Genomic DNA, 21491 nt, shown 5'->3' with positions numbered 1-21491 from the left:
ATAAGGCACTAATAGTTTAGGGCAGTTTTTATGTGGTAGGAAAATCAGGATGTTAATGCTTCTGTTTCAGATCAGTCTTAAAGTTAAAATGAAAAGAATGTGCACTACCATCCTTCCTCTTAGGACAGTCAAATGCATTCACCTCTACTTAGAGAAAAAAGCCATGAAATAACCATAAATTGCTTCAGCAAATTACAGTCTAGACTTGCTGATTTGTTTTAACAACACGAGATATCAAACCCATATGCAAGCATTATTGTAAACTGCTGTTCCTAAATGCCTGTAAATGCATTGTCCTGTAGACTAAGTATCACTGCAGCCAAGTAATTACTTAGATTTAATGTGGAATTTGTAACAGGAAAGGAGTATTCACTGTGTCACTTGAAGGAGTCTGGTTTTTCTCTTTCCCTGACATCTTTAGACAGAGTGGCTGGGTCATCACTATCACTTGACAGCAATGCAGCTTGCAGAAGATGAGAAGGCTATTTGTGGTTAGGTAACACCGACACAGACAGTGAGCTGTGTACCTCCAAAAGGAAAATGAAACAGGAGTCAGGCTGCATTTAATTTTTAATGCTTTTTTGTGGTTGTCCAAGTTTATAATTCGTAGTACCCACAAGATGTACTCATTTCCTTCAGAATAACAGCTGTGGAACGCATGGAGGATTACCTTTGTGGTTACCCCACAACATATCTTTGCCTCCTTCTAGATCATGAAAGCTGCCATTGACTACAGTGGTCTCTTTTCCTTGACAGGCTGCAGTGTTCGGCCAAACACATACACATCAATACAGGGTAGTCACAAATTCATAATAATTTCTAATGAAAATAAAATGTGCATGAAACATTGGCTTTTCATAAACCAAAGCTTTTTACAAACTATTCATTATAAAACAGATCGGTACAGCTATTCAAGACTTTCAAACTTAGGAATCTAAAGCTGAGGTCAAAGTCATCCAATTCTATTGTACCTGTGAGGGTGCCTTCTTGAGCTAGGACTTACTGGTTGCATCACTGGCTAGTTAAGTTTGGGAACTGGAACTATTAAATGCACGGAGTAATTGAGACACTGAATTTCTGTAGTAAATTAGTGGCCTGTGGAGTTCAAAATGAAACAAAAAATGTCACCAAAAAACACAGAAATCTGTTCCCTACAAGTGAAATACAGCAAAAGAGCATTGTAAACATTGAGCAACTTCAACTAGAAACAAGGCATTAGTACTCCTCCCTCCACTGCAGTGTGGATTTTGTGGTATGTGTTTGTTCCCCCGTGTTCTCCACACATTGCTCTCACAGAATACACAGGCAGAAAAATGAGGCCAAGGTGATATTATAACCATGCTGCTTCTTGTGCATAATGACCTTTCAAAATGTTCAGTGTGTAGTCCAGCATGTGACTAACTGCATTTAGCTCCTGCAGGATTTCCCACCCTCTCCCTCAGGATAAGGCAACAATTTTGGGGAAAAATTTGTTCTGAACATAGCAACAAGGCATTCACAGTCTTCTTTATACAATTGCTTTTTCAGTCTCAGCTTATCAAACTCAGCAGATAAATAATATATGCCCTTTTCATTTCCTATGTGAGATCATGAGTGAGGAGATGCTTCTTGACAGATGTCCAGTGAGTATTTTCAGAAGTCATTTTTCAGTCAAATGCAACCGTTATAGCTGTCTAGTCAGTTTAGTAGTGGCATCTCAGTTTTCAAACTTCAGCCAAGTTTTCTCATAGCTGTAACTAAAGAAGTTCAGTTAGAACTTCCTAAGAGGACAAAAAGGCTCTTTTTCTTTGCTTAAAATGATTTCAACACTATTTTTTCGCCTTCAGAAAAATAAAAGGTGATGTCCCTCAACCAGGGAAGGGAAAAATAAAGAAATTTTCATAGTCTGAAGAGAGGAATGTAAAATGAAAGTAAGTATGGCACAAATCCTAAGGTCTTTGCTTAGAATTATTACAGACATTTAAGTACAACTTCTCTGGGCATCCAAGGAATGTCAGTACTCCTTTGGTTTTCCATAGGATTTTGGGCAGATCCTCTCCTACTGAAACAAGGCATTTATATTACTGAGTAAAGATGGAAAATGAGAACAGTTAAAAAGCACTGGTAGAATATCAGTGTTTAACCTAGATTATAAAACTTTCAGTTATGTTTTTCAGAAGTCATTATTAACTATCATTAACTATATGTAAAATTTCAAGCAGTAAATCCACACAAATTGCAAACTAAGATTTACAAAGTTATCATACCATCTCTAGCACCCCGAGATGTAATTTCTAAGGAATTTAGACATTCCTTGATTTTTACAGTTATGAAAACATTAATTTTCTTGTTTACTAAAAGGAAATATTCATACAGGAAAACACACTGTATCTAAAAAGTGCCCACTTTAATACGGGTTGAACAATTTCATGTAAACTCTGTGCAAATACTTAAATACACCATTCCATCATTTTATTAGTACATAACTGTGCTTGATGCATCAGCCTTACAGCAGAACAAAGTGTGAGCCACAGAATGACCTAAGAAACTATTTTACTGGTAATATACCGTGTTCTCTCTTCATAATAAAAATATGGGATTTAAATTTGAGAAGTAAAAAGAGCACACTTGTATAGCTCTAGATGACTTAATATTAACACTCTGGACAGTATTAACATATTACCTCTTGCTTCTGATTTACTGGAAAAATATAGTGCAGTATATTGCAAACTCTTGCCATTTATAGAAATAGAAATGAAATTTATTGAGTAGGATTAAGTTCAGTAAATTCAGGACCAAATAAATCCCGTGTATTATCTGTGTATCTCTTCAATACACTAGTGAACATCAACTATGTCATGAGATCATACTTAGTAGTTTGTCATCAGATTGTAAAACTTTTTACCTAAATTGTACATTTACCTAAATGTAAACCAAAATACTGAGTAAAGTAAAAGATGATACTGAAGTTAATGATAAATTCCTTTCATCAGTAGAGACAACTTCTTTCATTCTGATTTTCAAAAGTAAAATATTTTTTGATCAACAGCCTGAACCACTCAGACGAGAAGTGATGCAGTGACAACACTTCATGTATGGTGAGGTTCACAGTAACTACTTTTTTGACAACTTTTGCACATTTTTAGTTCAGAAATAGTTTGCGGTTCATGTAGTGGAATAAGTTCTTGTTCCTTTCCACTTAATGACCCTGGGGTTTCTAGCAGTGATACCTTTGAGAAGAATGTTGTGGTTGAAACTTTCAATTGCTGTACTAATGCATCTCTGGTACTCATTGTAGAACTACTGTGCAATTGAGGGGAAGACAGTCACAACTATTATTTTTAGCAGCCATCTATTTGCCAAGCAAAGTGCTGATGACTAAATAATTTGTTACACATGTACTGGTCCAGATTCTTCTTGTCTTTTGCAATCAAAGCTCTCCTTGATACATCTAGGAGAACTGAGAGTGCAAGCATAGCCAGTTCATTCCCCTAAACATTGAAGGACATGTTTTTCTACTTTTCTACCCATTTAGTATGAACATACCCTGGAAATAATATCTGTAGAATCAGTCACAGAGTAAAAAAACATTTACTGAAAGTGAAAAATTTTCCCTTAAATTTATAACATGCTTGTACATGCAAAAAGATATTAAAATTATTAATACTAAAAAAATAATTAAAATAATACAGTGATAATCTGTATTATCATCTAAAAGCAAGAGTGTCACAAATCTACTGTCACTCACCAGTCGGTATCTGAGCTTAGTAACTGACTGCCATTCCTTTGATCTCTGCCATATCTCTCAATTTACACTTGCTGGTGGTCTTATTTCTGCTTCTAAATGGTATCCAGTGACTCTACATCTAGTCAGTCAAAAATTGTTCTCAGGAGCGAAAAATCAATTGCCTCCACTACTAAATTGCAGGAATAGTCCCTGGGATGGCTGTGTCCAAGGCCAGCTAGCAGTCTCACAAGTAACTCCTGGGTGCAATTCAGGAAGAGTCATAGGCCAGACCATTGCTGTTTGGATGTAGACACCATGTTTTGGAGGACAAGAGAGTTTAACAGTAGAGATGCAGACCATTCAATGCCAGTTTGCTTCGGTATAAAAGAATAGTCCTGTGTATGTATAAGTGTGAGGACCATGTCAGAGGACACCCTCTGAGACCTCACCTATGGTAAATGCAGTTCTTTCACAAAGAATTTCAGGATACAGAATATCCTGAAATAGTCCAAATAGCACCGCTCACAAGCATGAGCTTTTTTGTATTACCAAAAAGTACATGAAGTTTCAATAACCCTCTTAATTCTCACTACAAGTGGTCTTTCCTCTTAATTCTCACTACGAGTGGTCTTTCACCAGAAAGCTCACATGCTGGCATCTGGGTTTGAGTTCAGGTGCTGTGATTCATTCATGAGAGGCAACTCCACTGTAGGACTATCATGGAGATTTTTCTCTCCTACCCTCCAGATGGTTGTTATTTTAGTTAAGGGTGATCTAGCCATCAGTTCTCACTTCTGTTTCTGTGATGCCAGTTCTTCAAGAGATGAGTGTAAATGACAATACAGTATAGTTTCTTACGCTTGAGAGGGGCCATTAAAATCTATATACTCATAATTTTTTTCCTCTGCAACTAGGCTAAAGACATATGCACAGTTTCTTTGGGTTTCCACAGTAAGCAATTTCAGCACATAAGCTGTATTCCTCCCTGGTCAAATTTTCCATCTGCAGCTTACTTTCAGAAGCTGGAAGACAAGAAGTTGTTTTGCAAGGAAGGGATGTTGACGTCAAAGCTGTGTTTGAGGTAGGTCTGGAGTGCAGCTTGAGATTATAACTTCCCTTATACTTTGATCCTTTTGAGAAAAGTTGTAGTTAGACAAAAGGCAGTTGACTGTTTTATGTGGTTATAGAAGTGTTTGTGTTCCCTGGTAAGTCTGGACACACAGCCACTCACAATCATCTGGAGATATTAAGATTTAAGACCTGGAGATGAGTGGAGCTAAAATTTTTAAAATGACCATATGCAATTTATTTTGGTGTCCTTCAAAGATGTTAATTTTTACAGATACTACACCAGCCTTCTACTTACCCATCTCTAAGGACACATCCTGCATTTTTACATTCACTGCTGCCTTTTCCAAAAATTGCAGTTCCATGGAAGAGCAAATGAGTAATAAAAAAGAAATGCAGACAAGTATTTAGTTAAAAATAGACAGTAGCATTTATCATTGGACTTAAAAGAAAAACAATTAATTTTTAACTCATACCTCTAGCACAACCTTATTAAAACCTAGGTAGGTCTTTTTTTGTGTGAATTTTCCTGATCTTTTCGCAATAGTATTAATGTCTATCTTTTATTCTTTAGGACACAAAACAAAAGTAGCAGGTGTGTGAAAATACATGGTCAGAGACTATGCCCTTGAATTTCCAAGAAAGTTGAATGTATGTTTATCCAGTTTTGGAAAGGCTTAATATTCATTTCAACTCTGTGCTACTGGCCTTTACAAAAAACTTGTGAGATGTGACCAAAGACCAAAGAAATGCCTGCAGATACATTTCAGCATAAAAAGTAGTTTGTTAGGAAATTTAGGAAATGCTTCCTCATGTTTATCAGCTTCTATGTGGAAAATGAAATCATATACATCCACTTGTGCAGTAGCTTGCAAAGAATATATACTAAAATGCACTATATCAGCATCTCATACAATTTGTTATTATTGCAACTGGGCTGTTATAAAGCTGGGGCTACTTAAACATGGTGTGAAGGGTAAAAAGGGCAGATACCCCTCTGATTTCTGTCTGTGAGATGGTGAGCAATGTAGAAGCTAATCAGGCCACATTTGGGAAGCATATAGGATCTCCTCCATAGATGCTAGGGGATTCATCAGCTACCCTCAGGATTTAATGCAGGCAAACTCTCTGTTGGACACTTGAGTAGACCTTGATAGATGGAAGTCCCTTACTTGTAATAACAGGGCCTCATCACAGAACAGGCAGGAAATTCATATTATCAGTGTTCCATTTTCATACTCAACTGGTATGGTTATCACTGTTCATGTTTTTGTGGATGGAAAAGCTCTGCAACTTTTAGATTTGCCATTGTCAAATGCTTTATTTCCAAAGTGAAACTTTTCTTTTGAATCAAGGAAACTTAAAACATATTTGCCAATACCTGATTCATTTAACTAAGAACAGCAGGCAGACAATAGAAGGAGGGAAAGGTTGGGGGGGGGTCTGTTTTTTGTGGTTGTTGTGGTGGGTTTTTTACCGCTAAGACAGAGAAGACAGTAGCTGCTAGGGAAGTGGAAGAGATCTGGAAAACTGATGAGATAATAAAGATTATCTGCACAGAACAGTTGTAGGTTGAATGTTACCACTGAGCATTCAACAGGAGTTTGTGCCATATTGGGTCATCTGATAGGCCCCATGGAAGAGAAGATCCAGAAATGTGTCTGGAGTCCACAGTGAAGTTGAGAGAGGCACGTAATGAAAAAGAGGAGAGCAAAAACAAGATTTGCAGGTATATATTGATGAGAAGACCTGAAAAACTGATCTGTGAGTGGTAACAGCAACCCATCATATTACTAGGAGGACAACACAGAAGAAAAAGGAGAATTATTAGCATATTTCCTTCATGGTAAAATGAAAAGGAGAAACACAAGATGGAAGAGAAAGGAGATTCTGTATCAAGAAGTAGAGAAGAAATATGGTGGAGATAGTCAATGGTCACAGCTTAAGTAGAAATGATGGTGATATTTAGGAGATCATCAGAAAGGACAAAAGGTGGAATGATACTCAGGAAGCTGTGAGAGTAGAAAAAATGGAACTTAAGATCCAAGCTAAGAAAATGCAGGTCTGCCTTACAGAAGAACCCTTGTTAAAGTTTATTAGATATGAAATGACAGAGAGCAGAAGGGTAGAACTGAAAGGTGAGTGCAGTGTTAGTTTCAAGCCTTGGAAGGGTAGGCCAGCAGGCCAAAGGATCATTGTGGGATGAGAAAAAGTCCACGACCCATTATTCACTTTGCAAGTGCCATAGTAAGGTTCCTGTTACACTAGATGATACACTTGTATCATCTTAAAGAAAATATTCGTAGAAGTGCTGTAAATCAAGACAAAAGCTAGTCATGTGGTATGAAGCAACAACCACAGATCCATCAGGATTTCTTAGAATGTGGAACAAATGTTTGTGAGGCAGGCAGATGGTCAGAAAGAAGCTGAACGACTTTGGTTAATTTTCTAAGATGTTCAAGGCCAGATGATCTGGAGCACAGTGGCAAAATGTGAGAGATTTGGAAAAACCGTTGCCCCAAATTATCTGCTATCCTTCAGCCAACCTACAAAGTCTACCCATCACTCTACTATCAAAGCACACAAATTAGAGGGCTTATGTCAGCAGAAGATCATGATCTAAAAGTCAATCACGACTAGCATCTGTTCTTGAAAACCCCTTGCGTGTATTTGTACAGATTTGTGATGCTGTTTTGAAAGTTGTTAACCTCTGAGCGATAAATACTGAAGTCTGGCTTTCAGAGAATGGGGCTTACAAACTGCAGTAAGGTTATAGATGGTACAAATATACTCATTATTTGCCTTTCCACCAAAGAAGCCAGTGAATAAGTTAACCATAGAGATTCTTTAAGAGCCCAGAGGACCGTGGAGCAAGCTTATGAGCACCAGCCTGGGAGGCATTGGCAAGATATACAACATCTGTGTTTGGAGCAGGTAAGAGACACAGACCCTTGGACAATCTGAGATCTTTATTCTCTCCCACTAATAACATTCTCAATAGGGTGCAGGTGCCTCCTGTTATTTTGAGGAATTCCATCTAGCTTCTCCTGCCAGGACTTAAGAAGCCAAATATACACAAAATGCATCCACCCATTGCATACTATTACAGCCTGTAATGGTTGCAGAATGGTGGTAGATTATTCACTGGGAAGGCTTCAGAAAAGAAGGCATGGTTTCCAGAGTCACTTGAATGCCAATATTATAAATACTATACATATGAGGATGACTTGCTTTACCTTTTTGTAACATATGGGAAACTGGAAGTAATTTTTTTTATTATTGGAATAATATCTGGATACTGATGAACTCATTAGCTGATCTGAAAATCTGGAAAGGGCTCCCAAAGGCAATGCAGGTCCTAGTTCAAGAGACTAGGGAAATTGGGAAAGTCACCTTGGAACTTTAGTGTATAATAATTACAAATTTTTCAGGATCACTTTATGGTCAATAGCATTTTTGTAGCACCTTTTGTTATTGAAATTCTTCACATTTTTTTCCTGCTTACTTTTTCTGCCTTCACAGAAAAGCATGAGGACAAAAAGTGTTTTACAAAAAGCAACAACACCTGTTTTATTATATGAAATGTAACACATATATTTCTTTCTCCTCTGCATATATACATCAAATAAATATAGCCCATATGGCACTCTAAGTATGTATGTGTTCACATTCATGCCACACATAGTTACCCTTTCAAGAAGTCACCTGCTAACTTGTGCTGTTCTGCAGACTGGAAGTGCTCCTACTGTTGCAATACTGCACTGAAGAAGATGCTGATCTGCCAGGCAGATGTTATCCCAGATAAATCCTAAGTCTGGTAGTGTATAAAACATCGATTTTTCTGCAGAATTAAGTATAGATTTAATTGGAGCTTTTTCTGCCTGCAATTTTGAGATCATGGAACACTATTTCTGAGGCTTATACATATTGCTTGGTGGTTTGTAATATTTCAGTAATGTCTGGAGGCTTTCTGTTTCATTGCAATTGCATTTACAGCAATAAATTGTTCAACAAACACTGAATTTTATTAAACTGACAAAATATGTGATAAAGAAAGCTAAACAAGCCCACAGTCAGCTGTGCCAAAAGCAAACAAGTGTTTTCTTTTAAATGCTAAAATAATGTGCAAATGAGGCTCCACAAAACTAAAGTGCAGAATAATTCCAAAACTGAAGTGTGTATAAAATTAAAGTTCAAGAGAAGCATAGTCACACCATCCAGCTGCAGTTCCACTACAGAAGGGACTCATCATTCCAAGTGTAAGGAAATCTTGAGCCATTCCTTCGTAACCTTGGACACAGTGTATTGCTCCTTCAATATGGTTAACTTAACTGAGAGACTAGATCCCTGGCCCTGAGCTGGAGCAAATGATCCTCCTTTTTTTAAAGCTCTTTTGGGGTTAATTTTTACCTGACTATATTTACTGGTTGAGAATCAGCAAGCAGTTGTACTAGCACAACTGAGGACCCACTGTGTTCTCAGGGATGAGACAACAGGTCTGGACAAGACAGGCAACTCTTTACACCAGCCTTGCTGCCTAATCTTGTATGTGGCCTAAGTATGGTCCCCCTAGAAGTGATGCCCTCTGCCATTTTTTCTCTTTCTTTCTACTTTCTCTTCCCTCCTTTTCTCCAGTGGACAAGTGTGAAAGAAGAGGGGACAGTTTTTGAGCTACCTCAGCACCCATGGAATAACCATTGGGGTTCATCCTCTGGCCATCGGCAGCAGCAGAGTCATATTCATGCTGATTGGCAGAGCTCACCTCACAAAACCCTGTGTGCTTTCAGTGTGAAATAAAAATAGTTAATTCAGTGTTCTGTTTTAAGTACATGAAGTTTCTCCTCCTTTCTTCTTGTATCTTGCCTTGAGTATTACAAAGCTACAGTTTGCATTTTATGATTTTATCATGCCTACACATATCCAAGATGGGTAATTCAGAGGTGAACACTGGAAGACAAAGCAACTGCAGTCATAGCAGAAGGTAAGTTGTTTTCTTTTTCATACAAATAATATAGGAAGTCATAGAAACATGAAATCCATCCCCAAAAGCAATCACTCCCGTTTTGTCTGGCAAAGACTCCGTAATCTGCTCAAGCAGTATTTTACTGGACTTAAATCTTTTCCCTTGGTGCCTTATGTTGGTGGATAGCAATTTTCCTGTAAGAGGGACATGGTTATGGCTCGTATAAAAGATCACTTTCACTAGTCAGGGCTCCACTGCTCTCTTTCAAACTGATCATCTTGTTAGGAAGGTAAGTATTTCACAGGTTCCTGGCTATGCATGGTGGCACTTCACACCAGTGAAGAACTTTAAAGACACACTTTTACAAGTCTGGTGACTGCGAAATACAAACATGAACAAAAGGGGCATGATTATTTCCTTAACTCACCTATTAGTAGGTGTATAAAAACTTGCAAATGTCACTTCTTTACAATGGTGGGAGAAAGGAAGAACATCACCGGGAGGAAGAAAGAAGACTCTCAGCAGCTTTGTGTTGAGAACATTAATGGTTCCTTCCCTGAGAGAAAGATTTGCTAAAAGCATTATTTCTCCATTCCCATTTTCAGTGGCTGTAGCAAGGCTCAAGCAAGGACAGGAGATACTTGTCTAGGGACAATTCATCTAACGAAACACAGACATTGTTAATAAAGACATCTGCAGCTGAGCTAGTCCTCTTGATTCCCTTTGCAGTTAACTGAAAGAATGAGTTGCTTTTAGGTTGTGATTTAGCTTATGCCTTGTATACCTACTTTAGGATGAGATGCACCCCATAAACGCATAATTTGCTCCACTGAATATAAAGTGAACCTGAGATAAATAGCTTGTATATAGACATCTAGACGATATACATTTAAAGTGAAGTGAGATGAACCCTTCTGCTGCTGATTTTTAACATGAACATTTTCCATGGAAGGAGTCATATTATTTGCAGGCAAAATCACAGCCTTGTTTTGATTAAGTTGGTTTTTGTTTTGTTTTGTTTTTTTCTGAAGCTGCAGTCCATTAACACTCATTCATGCAAATTGTAATGATGTGATGTATATTCTTTTTAAATCTTATGTAACAGCTCTGGTGTGCAACAATGTCATGGTAATTAGAATCACAGTTTATATTATTATGAGATATTCTCTGCTTGGCTTGTGCTTTAAAAAATGTTACTTCTCTCATTTGGCAGCCATACTGCCAAGGATGTGGCAAGGCAGGGGAGATGTGTAAATCATTCACTAAAGTTTCTATCCCAAATCAAAGCTAGTGACACCTCAGGAAAGCCAGAAGCCTTCTTAACTCTGTTTTCATTATCAATCCATGAGATAACTTTCTCCCCTCTTTGAAATTTTTCTTCCAAAATAAAGCAAAGAGGACAGAATTTGAGACTGCCTGGTAGCTTGAGGTGCAGCTGAGGATACCTGCTATTGCACTGTTCATGTACTACCACTGCTTTTCTAGTCTGCTTCTGCCTCCAAAAAGAAGCCCCAGGCTGAAGGAGAACTGGATGAAGCACTCTGCAGATTAGCATTCAGAGAACCAGCAAGAATCTAATTCAGGTTTTTGTAGCAGGGTATGTAGCTGTGGCATTCTTGTCCCTCTAATTAATTTCCTTTGATTCCCAGTTGAGCTGTTTCATATGTTTGGTGTGCTCATGGCTCTGGTAGAATAAAAACATTGCTGAGGAGGCTGCTGGCAATACCGATGTGCATTATTACAGCAACAGTGGTGTTAACTGTATCTCTTCCAGACATGCCATGTCTTTTGCATATGGACTCTACTTTTCTAACCAAGGTGTAAGAGCAGTTGCTGTTGGTTGGACAGTTTGTAAGGAAAATGAGGGGCTGAATGACAACTAACAAGGTGTACATTGCCACTAAGCTCCTAAGAAGTCAAGGCAGGAGAAGAGCTGTAATACCTAGAAATATTAACATCAAAGGTGATATCTCACAAATGGCAGCAGGACCTGTCAGTGTACGTTGTGTGCAGTGTGTAAAACAAATGTCTGTGAACACCAAATAGAGTTATGGTTAAAACCAGGAATAAGGACTTTCAAACTGGACAATCAGAATGTGCGTGAATGGGTCATAAATCCTTTGTTTTGCTTTAGGAGTTTAGGTAAGTCACATCAACTCCCTGTATTTTGATTTTCTCATCTCTAATAATGAGATGAGAAACATGCATACAGAGACTTCTTACTTTCCTTAGTATGAGAAGTCTTGCTCAAGGAACAGCATTTCTGCCTCTGCTGAAGAGAGAATGGATTAGCTACCATCAAAAGGCTGTCACCATCATTTTGCCTTGGCAGGTATGATAACCAATCCCTGATTCCACTACAGTTTACCTTTCTTTTTAATGGTAGAAACACAAACCACTACATCCATGAATAAAACATGCTGCCCTACAAGGGCATCATTTCCCCTCCAAGTCCAGTGATTGTCCTGACAAGACTATCTCAGAAACATCGCAAAAATAATGAGACATAGCTGAACACAAGGAGAGAACTTGGAAAAAGGAACGAAGTTAATAAATAAGGATTGGGAGAAAGCACAGGAGAATTCTTTGTGAGACAGACATGTGGTTCAGAAATGAGAAGATTTTTAAATGGTCAGGATGTCAAGAGGGTGTTAAAAAAACATTCTGAGAGCAGACTTCAGCCCAGGGAGAGTGCTGTAATTCCCTTAACTTCAGTACAATTTATTTCAAGTCAGTCAAAAAAGACCCCAAATGTATATGACACACTACTGCAGCTATGAGAAGATGAGTAACTGGGATGGAAGCTGGGGAGCTGAATTCAGGAGGAACACCCGACTGCTCTCGGCCACAGGCCTACAGGCATACAGCTGCCTGCCCTACACCCCACCAACCTTGAGGGGAGCCCATGGGACCTGCTCAGCTGCAGAGCCCCGGCCCTGAGCCCTCCCTCTGGCTCTCCCCTATCCGCTTCCCCTACAGCCGGCGGCTGCTGCCCCGGGAAGAGGGGCTCTCTCTGATCCCACCACTTCTTGTCCTCGTTTTTTGTGCAAGAGAGAAGTACCCATCCCAGCAGACATGTGGGCCAGATATTTATTTCTTCTACTCTGCCCTTAGAGGGGTATTGCTGCTTGCTACAAGTGAGCACGAGGCTGCCGAGCCCTGCAGGCCTGCTTCAGGAGAGCGGTGCATTCACGCTGCCTGGGGAGCAGAAAAGAAATCGGATGAAAACTGTGGCATAATGTCTGCCGGTAGTTTGCACACATTGCCCCCTCCGGTGCCTGGCACTGCTGTCAAGGAAGACTGGGGTGGCAGGGCCTGACTCTGCCCATCTCGCAGCAGGGCTGGCCGCCTCCTTGGCGCCCAGCAGGATGCCAGCAGGCCGGCAGGCAGGCAGAGCGCCTGCGCAGCCCGGGCAGTGCCCAGCCTGACGCCCCCTCCTCAGCTCCCCACCTGACCCTGGCAAAGGCAACTCCTTACTCCAAAATTTTTTTACTTTAGCTATAGGAAATAACATCTTCCGGCACCAAATTCAAGCCTCGGCAACATATTAACATATTCTTACATTTAATTAATGCCCACAGGATCTAGTTAAGACTATACAAAAATTGTTAATTAAGCACACAGAGAGCTGTCTTTGGAGCAGTGGTTTCAAGCCTGTATGTATTCAGCTAGCAAATCCTAAAATTGAAGAACGTACTACCTTATCATATGAACTCAGCAGCTTGGATCTGTGGTGTTTGTTCACTTCCCCGCCATTTTAAAATCAATCTCAGGAGGCTCTCAGGATACAGTTTAGAGTATCAAGCCATAGAGGAAGTGCTTAAGAATTGTTAATGTTGTCAATTCATCAAGTTGATTTATATTTCTTGTTTTCCCCAGCGTTCTGAAAGTGTCTCCTCTTTGCCTTTTTTCATGGCATGCTGAATGATGTAATTCTGGCATGTTCTCCATTTGTGAGTGTCAATAGCCAGGAAGATTTATAGCTTAAGGATAAAAAACTCCTACGGCTATGATCTCCTCTTGTCCTTTAGTTTAGGACTCAGAAAGAGGGAATTCATTTTAAATTGACTGTAAATACTAATGCTGAATTAGAAATTCAAAATGTTACTGCTTTGCTACATATGTTCCAATATATAATAGTCTGTGCTAGTCAAAATGATGAGGAAAAAACCTCCAAATTTTTCAAGATTACTCACAAAATTTTTACTTGGAGTTTCTTATTTGTGGTGATGCTGTGATAAATCTTAAAAGCATGTTAAAATTTTCTCCTCTACATATTACCCTCTACAGTAATTCCCTTGAAGCAAATTAATTCTTCATTTTCTTACCTATTTTTCTTTCATGTTGGGAAATTTTAAACTTGATGTAAGAAAATATCTGAAGTTCCAACATTAATAAATGAATGCCGAGTAGGATCAGGCTCAAAGGCAGCTACATTAAAGCACAGAGTCCTTAAGTCACACAATTCAAATTTCTTGAATTTCCCGTATTTTTCATCCAATAATTTATCTTCTGGGACTCATGTTTACCATCACTACACAAGTTATTAGTATCTATAAACCCTCCATACATGAGTTGAAGTTTGTCCATAGTCTTGCACAGTGGGAAAGTCCATCTTAACAAGCAAATGAATAATGTGGTTCACACAGAAGAGATATTATTACTTTATTAATTCATGGCATACACAGATCCTTCAAGTGTACATTTTTCCTTGCACCACAACTGTCCCGAAGTTGTTTTCTCCTATCTCTTACCTACTTAAAGGATGTCACCATTGTTACATTACTAAACTAACCCCCCAACATTACTGAACTGAAATAGGTTCTAGATCCTATTAGGTAATGAGCCCAAATATCTCTATATCCTTTGTATCTCATGCACATGAGACAGGCTTCCACATTTTGCTATACAGGTAAACTGTAAATGAAATTGCTATGTTCTTCCTTGGCAGGTATCACTTCTCCAAACTGTAATTGTGACTGAATTATTATTGAACTGACTGATGGGTTTCATAATAAAAGGGAAAGGGTTTTTTAACAGGAAACTAAGCAAAAAAAGGATACTTGTTGATTTTTTTTCATTTTCATTTGGTAATATGTAGAAATAGCTGTGCTACCTACAAAAAGCTTATGGTGAGTTTTCTGCACTTCCAAATAGTCCCCTCAAAACACCCTGCTTTTACCATTATTATGTGAGATTTGGATCACTGCCTTTCCGGTTGGTTCCTGCAGAAGTGGCACAAGAGCAGAACGTGAAGATCCAGAAAAGGGTTTTCATATAACTATTCCCTTTTTAGAGCATTTTAAGCTTTATTAGCAAAACACTTTAAACTTTGAATTAAGTGATGGAGCTCCTTGGCATTAGCAAACAGCATTCAAAACCACTGTTTTAGTTTCCAAGAAGAAAAAGCTTAATACTAAAAACATTTCTGTTTCCAACTATAACAGTATCTGGCATAATGGGATATTGTAACAATAATTCCCGTCTCTTGGTGAGCATGGATGGTTTTCTCCTCCACAGTATGAGCAGAGGAATGCAGTGGAAGGGTCAGTTTTGAGCTTGGCAGAACACGGCGTATGTGATTTTAGGCAAGCCGTTCAAGACCACGTCCAAAAAAAGGCAGCAAGGCAACACTTCTAGTGTATAACTTCAGGACCCAGTCTCCTCTTACAGTGCAGGTGGAGGGCTGCATGTTTTAGGAAGCAATCCAGCATAACCGGGGAGCTGCCTAATCTATCCAGGAGAGAGATCAGAGTTACTGCTGAGAACAGTAACTGGCCCGGATGCCTGTGAGGTACCATCTCCTGCCTCCTGCCGAGACAGAAAGCTGTGGGCAGGTGCAGAAGCACAGAGCTAGATGTCTGGGGAACTGAAAGTCCGAACCCCTCCCAAACACTTTCAACACACGTATCTCAAATTTCAGTTCCTTCAGCATTAGGTGGCAGCTGAAAGGGCTTTTAAAAGGATCAAAATTTTGGATTTATATGCTTAAAAGTTTTGCCTGCGTCCCACATTAGGCATTACAGCTAGCTCAGCAGTCCAGCAGCACTGAACTCTGCAAGCTAATTTCTCATTTTACCTCAGCTATTTCAGCGTTACCCTGTAATGTGCAGAGCAGGTGTGTGCTAAATCCTTTATGGATCTGGCATGTAACCATCTGCATTCATTCCTTTACTTGTAAAGCAGGAGTAATAGTTCCCTACTCATAGGAATACTCTGGGAATAAATACATAAATATTTTTGGAAGTGTTCAGATAATGCAGACACTGGCACTGTAAAATTAGCTGGAAGTACAACAGTACTGTGCAAGGTCTAAACAATTCAAAGACTTAGAAGACCAAAAACCACCTTCGAGGGAAGAAAAATTAGGCATACACAGCCTTTCTAGACTATCATTTGAATTCCAGTTGAGGCCTTTTGGCTGTTAAAGTCATTACATGTAATTACACTGTAGATTGTATAAAGAATTAGTAGTTTATTCTAGTTCAGAGGAAGCAACACAATAAATACAGCACCAGTTTTCTTGATACTAGGGTCTATATGCTATGGAGCTAGGGGATTAATTTTGAATATGGAGTCTGAGGCACTTTCCAGAAGCGATTTTGTCAGAGTTGAGGGTCAGACACAGGTAAGTTTCTGGTGATAAAACTCAACTTTTTAGAAACTAGGTTCTTTAGCATACATGAAGTTAAAACTCCATTGCCATTTTCTGAACATCTTCAGCAGGGATAGATTTATTTCTTAACAAGTATACTGTATTGAAATCGGGAGCCGCCTTTACTAAGAAACCATCTCCGTGACGGGTGGTCAGCAGAAGCCACACTGTTGGAAAAGAAACGCTTGGTGAGGAGACAGAGGTGGGCAGAGCCCTGCTCCCCGCTGTAGGCCCGCCCGGGGCTTCTCTGACTCATGGCCGGAGATGTGTCTCTGTGGCGGCTCACTGCACCCGCGGGGCTGGAGCAAAGGCGCAGAAGCGGATGGTTCGTCATCCCCGTCTCCAGGAGCCCAAGGGCCTGAAACGCACCAGCGGCTCGCAAGCTGAAACCAAACCAAAGCAGGCGCCTCCTCATGCGTCGTGTATGCAGGGTGTAAAACTTCGAGCCACGCGAACTGGACTTGGGAAGTTTATGTGGATGATAAAACAGGAGAAATTCATCTGCAGCCTTTAGTGCCACCTCCAGTTTAGGCTCTGGGTGTTTTAATTCCGCTAAACCAGGCCCCTCCGGCCGCGGGCTCGAGAAGCACAGGGTGCCACGAGCAAGGGGATCACACGTCTCCCCGGGTCACTGCCCGCTCCAAGCAGACGCAGATTAAACAAACCAAACCCCCGAGGCCACGACGGGACAAGCGCCAGCCTCTGACCTCCCTGCCCCTGCCAGCTACGGTTCTTCGGGGACTCGCGCCCCTGAGGGCGGTCGGAGCCCCGCAGCGGCCCCGCCAAGATCGGGCGGGCGTCAGGCGGGCCCCGGCACCCCCGCCGCGCCCCGCCGGACCGGGCCGAGCCGGGCCGGGGCGCCGTGTGGGGCCGGGCCGGGCCGTCCCGCGGCGGGGCGCCGCCCGCCCTCCCGCCAATGACGGCCGGGCCCGTCACGCGGCGCGTCACGCGGGCGGCCGCCAAGATGGCGAAGGTGTCGGAGATGTACGACGTGACTTGGGAAGGTAACGTCGCGCCCAGCCCGCGGCCGCCCGCCCGACCCTCGGCAGCGGCGCCCCCACCTGCGCGGCGCCCCCTGAGCCGCTGCGCGGCGGGCCCGGGCCAGCCCCGCGGTGGCGGTCCCCAGGCGGGACCGGCGGTTCCGGCAGTCGCCGGGCGCCTCGGGCCGCGGCCGGTGTCCGCGGGTCCGCCGGCCCGTAACATGCACGTCGCCCCGGGAGCGGAGAGGGAGGGCCCGTGCCCGTCGCCGGTGCGCGGTGGGGGCAGCTGCCCTGCTGGAGTGCTCTCCCGAGCGCCGGGGCGGGCGGGGGCCCTCCAGCCGCTGCCTCGGCCTTGCGGGGACGGAGCGCCGTATCCCCGGAGGCCGGCGGCGGGGCGTTCCTCCCGGCCCTGCTTCCCGACCTCTCCGGTACTGGTACGGCGCTCACCCGTGGTTGGGTCAGCAGTTCGTGTCATAGCTCACATTTTTGAGCGCCTGAAAAGTACCTTATGCTTTCCTAAAACCTGGTGGAGGAACTCTCAGAAGCTCTGAAGTGATATAAAAGGTTTTGAAAATCCTGCTCTCCAGGTCGTTATAGCTTTCATATCTGTTTGAACATAATGATTATTTCATATAGCATCGCTTTTTGACGTTTACCTGACATTCTCAATAGCTCTTCTCCCATAAGTAGCACCTGTTCAAATGTGAGTTCATACAGCACCCGAGCCCATTACAGTCTCCTGTCAGGAGTAAATGAATGCTTCTCCATAATTTTGGCTGTGAAAGGGGAACCTTTAGCTAGGTGGTCCCATACGTTACAAACATTGTACACTAGAGAAGATAATGGAGACTGAAGCTGTGTGATCTTTATTTTTTATTTATTTACTACTAATCTGTGAAGAAATCACTGAGAAATAATTCCCTGATCATAGATTATTGGTTAGTTTGGTTTTGTGGTATGGAGATAGAAGGAACATTGCATGAGATGTATTTTAACAGATGGCAGTAACTTGCCCATCAGAAATAGTCCCCATACTGTCTTTCTTGCGCTTTTTTTCTGTAGGATTCTGAAGCAAAACAAAGTGGAATTTGAAATATTCCATTTTCATCTAAAATTGCATCTATTTTAGAAAATATTTCAGCTGGGATTGAAGAAAATAGTGCTGTAATTGAATGATTAAGGATGAAGAGGGCTTTCTTGCAGTGTGTCTGGTGATTGGTTTATAGGTAGTTTTGGTCTGATATTTGGTTGCATCACTGTGTTGTCATTAGACAAATTTAGCACTTGGGGAGTATCTTGGTTCATTCTTTTATATCTCTTGTGAAAAAGTATAGTGGTTGTGAAGCTCCGCTTGGGTAGAGAGCAGCCAGGCCACTGTACGGGAAGAGAAGTTGTATGGAGCATTACTGGTGTTATTTATAGGCTTTCCCAGAAGTCGCTCTAAAACAGCTTGTGTAAAGAACTTCTCCAGCTTTTATTTTGCTTGAACGTACATTGTTAGAAACCCCAGAGATTTAGGGTTTCTTTCCTCCTGTTATTCTCAGGTGTCAGTCAGTGATAGGAAGGGGAAATGAGATTTTTCATAGGATGTGTGGACTGTGGTTACGTTTCTGTACATTTAGCTCTAGATTGGTTTGGTTTAGAGTATTGCAGAGGTGGTGTTTTTATCTTCTAAAGGCCAGGTATAGGATGCTCAAGCTTACTGCTTGTTGACTTGGCTAATTCATACTGAGGTGGGCATCCTACGCTTTAGAAATAACGTCCATATTCTGTTTCCAAGAGTTTTGATTGACATTTGTGGCATTGGGCAAGGTGCATCATTTTGCATATGGTATGTTGAACAAGAAATTTTTGGAGACCAGCTAGGCAGTTTTATCATATCGACTTGTCAGTTGATATCTTCCAGTTTATGTCCGGATGAAAGTGTTGGAGCGTAGGGGAAGATCTGTGTTGGTACAAGGGGCTGTCTCCACTTTAGAATCACACATGTGAAAAATTCTGTACTTTTTCTCTCTATTTTAAGGGGTGCAAGATAAAGTGAAAATGAATGGAGTTCTGCAACAGACCATGTAAAGACTCTTCTTGGAGAAGAAGGCTTTTCTCTGTTCTCCATGTGTAATTTAACAGATCCCTGCTGCAATTAGGCTTTTTGTAGGTGAGGTGATACCAGCAGCGTTGTGACCTAATCCCTAGCAAAGAACTTGAACACAGTTCTAGGAATTTAATGTAGATCATGTTGAATTTGTCCAAAATGCTTCATTTCTGTGAAACCAGGTATATGGTATTCATTTGAAAGATGTCCTTCATATACTCAGTGCTTTCTGAACAAGATGGTTTTTGCTTACATATTGCTCACAAAGATGAAACTCTGATTGGAGGTATGGAAAGAAGAATGAGACAAATTAAATATAGTTTGTACCTTGCTTCGCTTTTCACTCAGGATCTTTGTCACAAAGGTGGGAGTTTAACCATGATTAAATTTTATGTTAGGTAAATGGCATTGTACAGGTGGTTAGGAAAGATAACTGAAAATAACTTGTTTTCCACTGTTGAAGCTGTTGTCTTTCTGTTTCTTTCTTTATTTTGCTGCTATATCTTGAGCTTTAAAGTGTATTTTGAAATCTGTGGAGTACAAAAACCTCTCATTTAACTTCAGTGGGCTTAGATGATCCAGACATGGTTTCAGAGTTATTATAATGTAGTAGTATTAAAAGAAATGCTTATATGGATATGCATTACATATTTTACAGTTTATTTGAGGCAAAGGTGATTTGTTGCTCATTTTCTTTTGGTCACTGTTGCTAATTATCCTGTAGAAAGTGGCATTATATTTCCCGATTCCTTCATATTTATAAGAACTAGAAACTACATGGAATGACAGGGAGCCAAAATTTCAGGTCTGGCAAAGAAGCATGATGTGGTAGGTTAGCACATCAGTTTTAACTGTGAAGCTTCTTATAGGAGTCTTTTAAGCTATGTAGAACTTTATAGAGACCATTCATAAGTATTTAATATGGTTTCAGTGATACATTAAAGATGAATTTGACCTGTGAGTGGAAATATGAAAAAACCCAAATAAATAAAAAAAAGACACCTGTATAACTTCATTTTAGGAGCAGGTTTTGGAGCACACAGTTTAGATTGCCTGTGAAGAATTTGTGTGATATGCAAACAAGAAGCAGTCATGGTAGTCAGGAACTAATAAAACAACAATTGGCTTTCACAGAAAATTCATCTGACATATTGTCAGAATTGGACAAAATAAAGCAGGTTTTCTTTTCTTTCTCTACCTTGCACTGAAGCATAATAGCATTAAGATCTCAAACCCAGCTAAGATGAAGCAGTGACTTTTGGCATGTGGTAGACGAGCTTTTTGGAAATCTTTGAATGCTGGAGCAGCAACTTTTGTTTCAGTCCATAATTCTTCACTGGGTATCAAAACCAGAAAGAGAAAGGGATCTATATTCTCTGAACTAGATTTCTTTTAATATAAATTGAAAACAAGTGAAAAGACTATTATGTACGATTTTTAATAGCTCATGATGATTGTTGCTTAAGTCTTCTGGATCTTTAAATTTGTATTCATATTTTCTGTATTAAAATTGTGCCACTTAAGTAGTGGCACATTAAGTTTTTGTTACATGTTTATGTGAGACTTTTTTCAAGGAATTATTTGTAATTTTTGAAAATATGAAATGCCTTATAAGATGAATTTTAACAGTCTGTATATGTGAGACCTTTTTCTTGCAAATATCTTTATCAGGGAACATGATACATAACAAAGAAAATCCCAAACAAATTTAAAAACTGAACACTTCTGTCTTTAATGTCACTAGACATTAGACTCCACTTTAAATGACAAAATTGGTTCCTTCCTATGTCTTAGAAACTGAATTCATATTTAGTTTGTATGGAAAGACTCTAAGAAATAGGAAACAGTAACATTTCGTCTCTATCATACACAATCTGTGTGCAGTTAAGCGTTGCTGAGGTGGTTTTGTTGTGTTCTGTGCTGCGCTTGCTTGCTTTTAGGTATTCCTAATTTTCAGTTGTAATCAAAGGGACAGATCACTTACTCTGGACTTTATATATGAATTTATGGGATTACAGGAGGCAAAG

The 21491-nt window shown here is 40.4% G+C and overlaps 1 protein-coding gene across 2 annotated transcripts in view; it reads left to right on the top strand.

Annotated features, from left to right (window-relative positions):
• Nucleotides 1-17292: 17292 nt before the first annotated feature.
• EMC2 (ER membrane protein complex subunit 2) overlaps nucleotides 17293-21491 on the top strand; it is a 43608-nt gene continuing 39409 nt past the window's right edge. Inside the window, exon 1 of one of the 2 annotated variants that reach the window (XM_074898531.1) lies at nucleotides 17293-17396. In XM_074898531.1, the coding sequence (XP_074754632.1) occupies nucleotides 17309-17396 (88 nt within the window). In that variant the 5' untranslated portion in view covers nucleotides 17293-17308. Of the gene's footprint in view, nucleotides 17397-19406; nucleotides 19528-21491 lie in introns of those variants that run through there. The other variant, XM_074898533.1, reaches the window with a different exon arrangement.

Source organism: Athene noctua, chromosome 2, assembly GCF_965140245.1.
Source record: "Athene noctua chromosome 2, bAthNoc1.hap1.1, whole genome shotgun sequence".
Lineage (NCBI taxonomy): Eukaryota > Metazoa > Chordata > Aves > Strigiformes > Strigidae > Athene > Athene noctua.
This window is presented reverse-complemented; position numbering and strand designations above follow the sequence as displayed.